Source organism: Chanos chanos, chromosome 4 (assembly GCF_902362185.1).
Source record: "Chanos chanos chromosome 4, fChaCha1.1, whole genome shotgun sequence".
In the NCBI taxonomy this organism is placed as follows: Eukaryota; Metazoa; Chordata; class Actinopteri; order Gonorynchiformes; family Chanidae; genus Chanos; species Chanos chanos.
The window spans coordinates 17197088-17198200 of NC_044498.1; the positions used below are offsets into that span (position 1 = coordinate 17197088).

The 1113-nt window shown below is 47.3% G+C and overlaps 1 protein-coding gene across 1 annotated transcript in view; it reads right to left on the reverse strand.

Moving 5' to 3' along the window:
• sh3rf1 (SH3 domain containing ring finger 1) overlaps positions 1 to 1007 on the reverse strand; it is a 31745-nt gene extending 30738 nt beyond the window's left edge. The window contains exon 1 of the mRNA XM_030772694.1: positions 621 to 1007. Coding sequence (XP_030628554.1) covers positions 621 to 1001 — 381 coding nt within the window. The 5' untranslated portion in view covers positions 1002 to 1007. The remainder of the gene's footprint in view (positions 1 to 620) is intronic.
• Between the last annotated feature and the right edge of the window lie 106 nt (positions 1008 to 1113).

Sequence of the window (1113 nt, forward strand, 5' to 3'; positions counted from 1 at the left end):
TATCACCCACCACTGTCAGTTTTCGCAAACACCCACAACATGAACATTAACACTAGCTTTATCCTTAATCTATTACCACACACTGTTAACCTCACTGTACACCAAAGACCAAATCCCCACTCTCAACTCTCATTCAATTATTCTGCTCACTCACTGGCGAATACTCCTGAAATCTCTCCTTACAAACTGACAGCAAACTAAGCAGTTTGTCCTTAGACAGCTCTCATCTACCCTAGACTGACCTAAGTGGAATTCACAAACTTGTGGTGAGCAATCTTATTAGGCTACCAAATAAGAACTTCAAAAAGCCTCTGCCATGGCTAACTGATTGGCTGAAAGTTGCTGAACTCTAAAATCAATATAAGTGCTCATACAGTGCTTTGTAATTTATGAAAGATTGCCAAAATGTCTGACAGAGGAGTTTCAACAGTACAATAGTGTGACATCCTCCACCGTAAAAAAGACTTTTGCAACTTTACAATAAACTTGATGGGAGAGAGTGCACAGTTAAAAAAGAAAATTAAAGAGATCTGCACAATCTACATCTTGATAATCTTATTTCCTCAAAGGAATGTTTAACACAAATGACTGGTTAAAAACAGTGGGGAAAAAAAACTCACCCTAACAGGTGTACTCTTAGCCTGGACTCTCTGGGTCTGTGCTCCAGGAGGACCTTGCTCCCTCTGGCCAGACCCTTGTCCCCTTATGCTGGCCACGGCCGTGCCATTGGCACACCCTGCCTGGCCAGGGCCCACTCTCCGTGGCCTCTGCTTGATGCCATCCAGCAGCCTGACCAGGAGAATGTTGCTAGGCAACTCATCGACGCCGCTCTCCACCAGCGTGCGACACTCCGGGCAGCGCAGCTCCCCACGAGATCCCACAATGCCGAGCAGGCATCGACGGCAGAATGTGTGCTGGCACGGCAGGACTTTGGCAGAGGCGTCTAACCGTTCCAAACACACTGGGCACTCCAGCAGGTCCAGCAGCACAGATTCATCCATTTTCACACTAGCTCTCTCAACTTGTCCTCTCTCAGTGTTCTCACTCAGTCACTCTGTTCTGTCACCGAAAAGAACGGGGCATGATGCTGTCTGTGTCCCTGTGCATGTCACG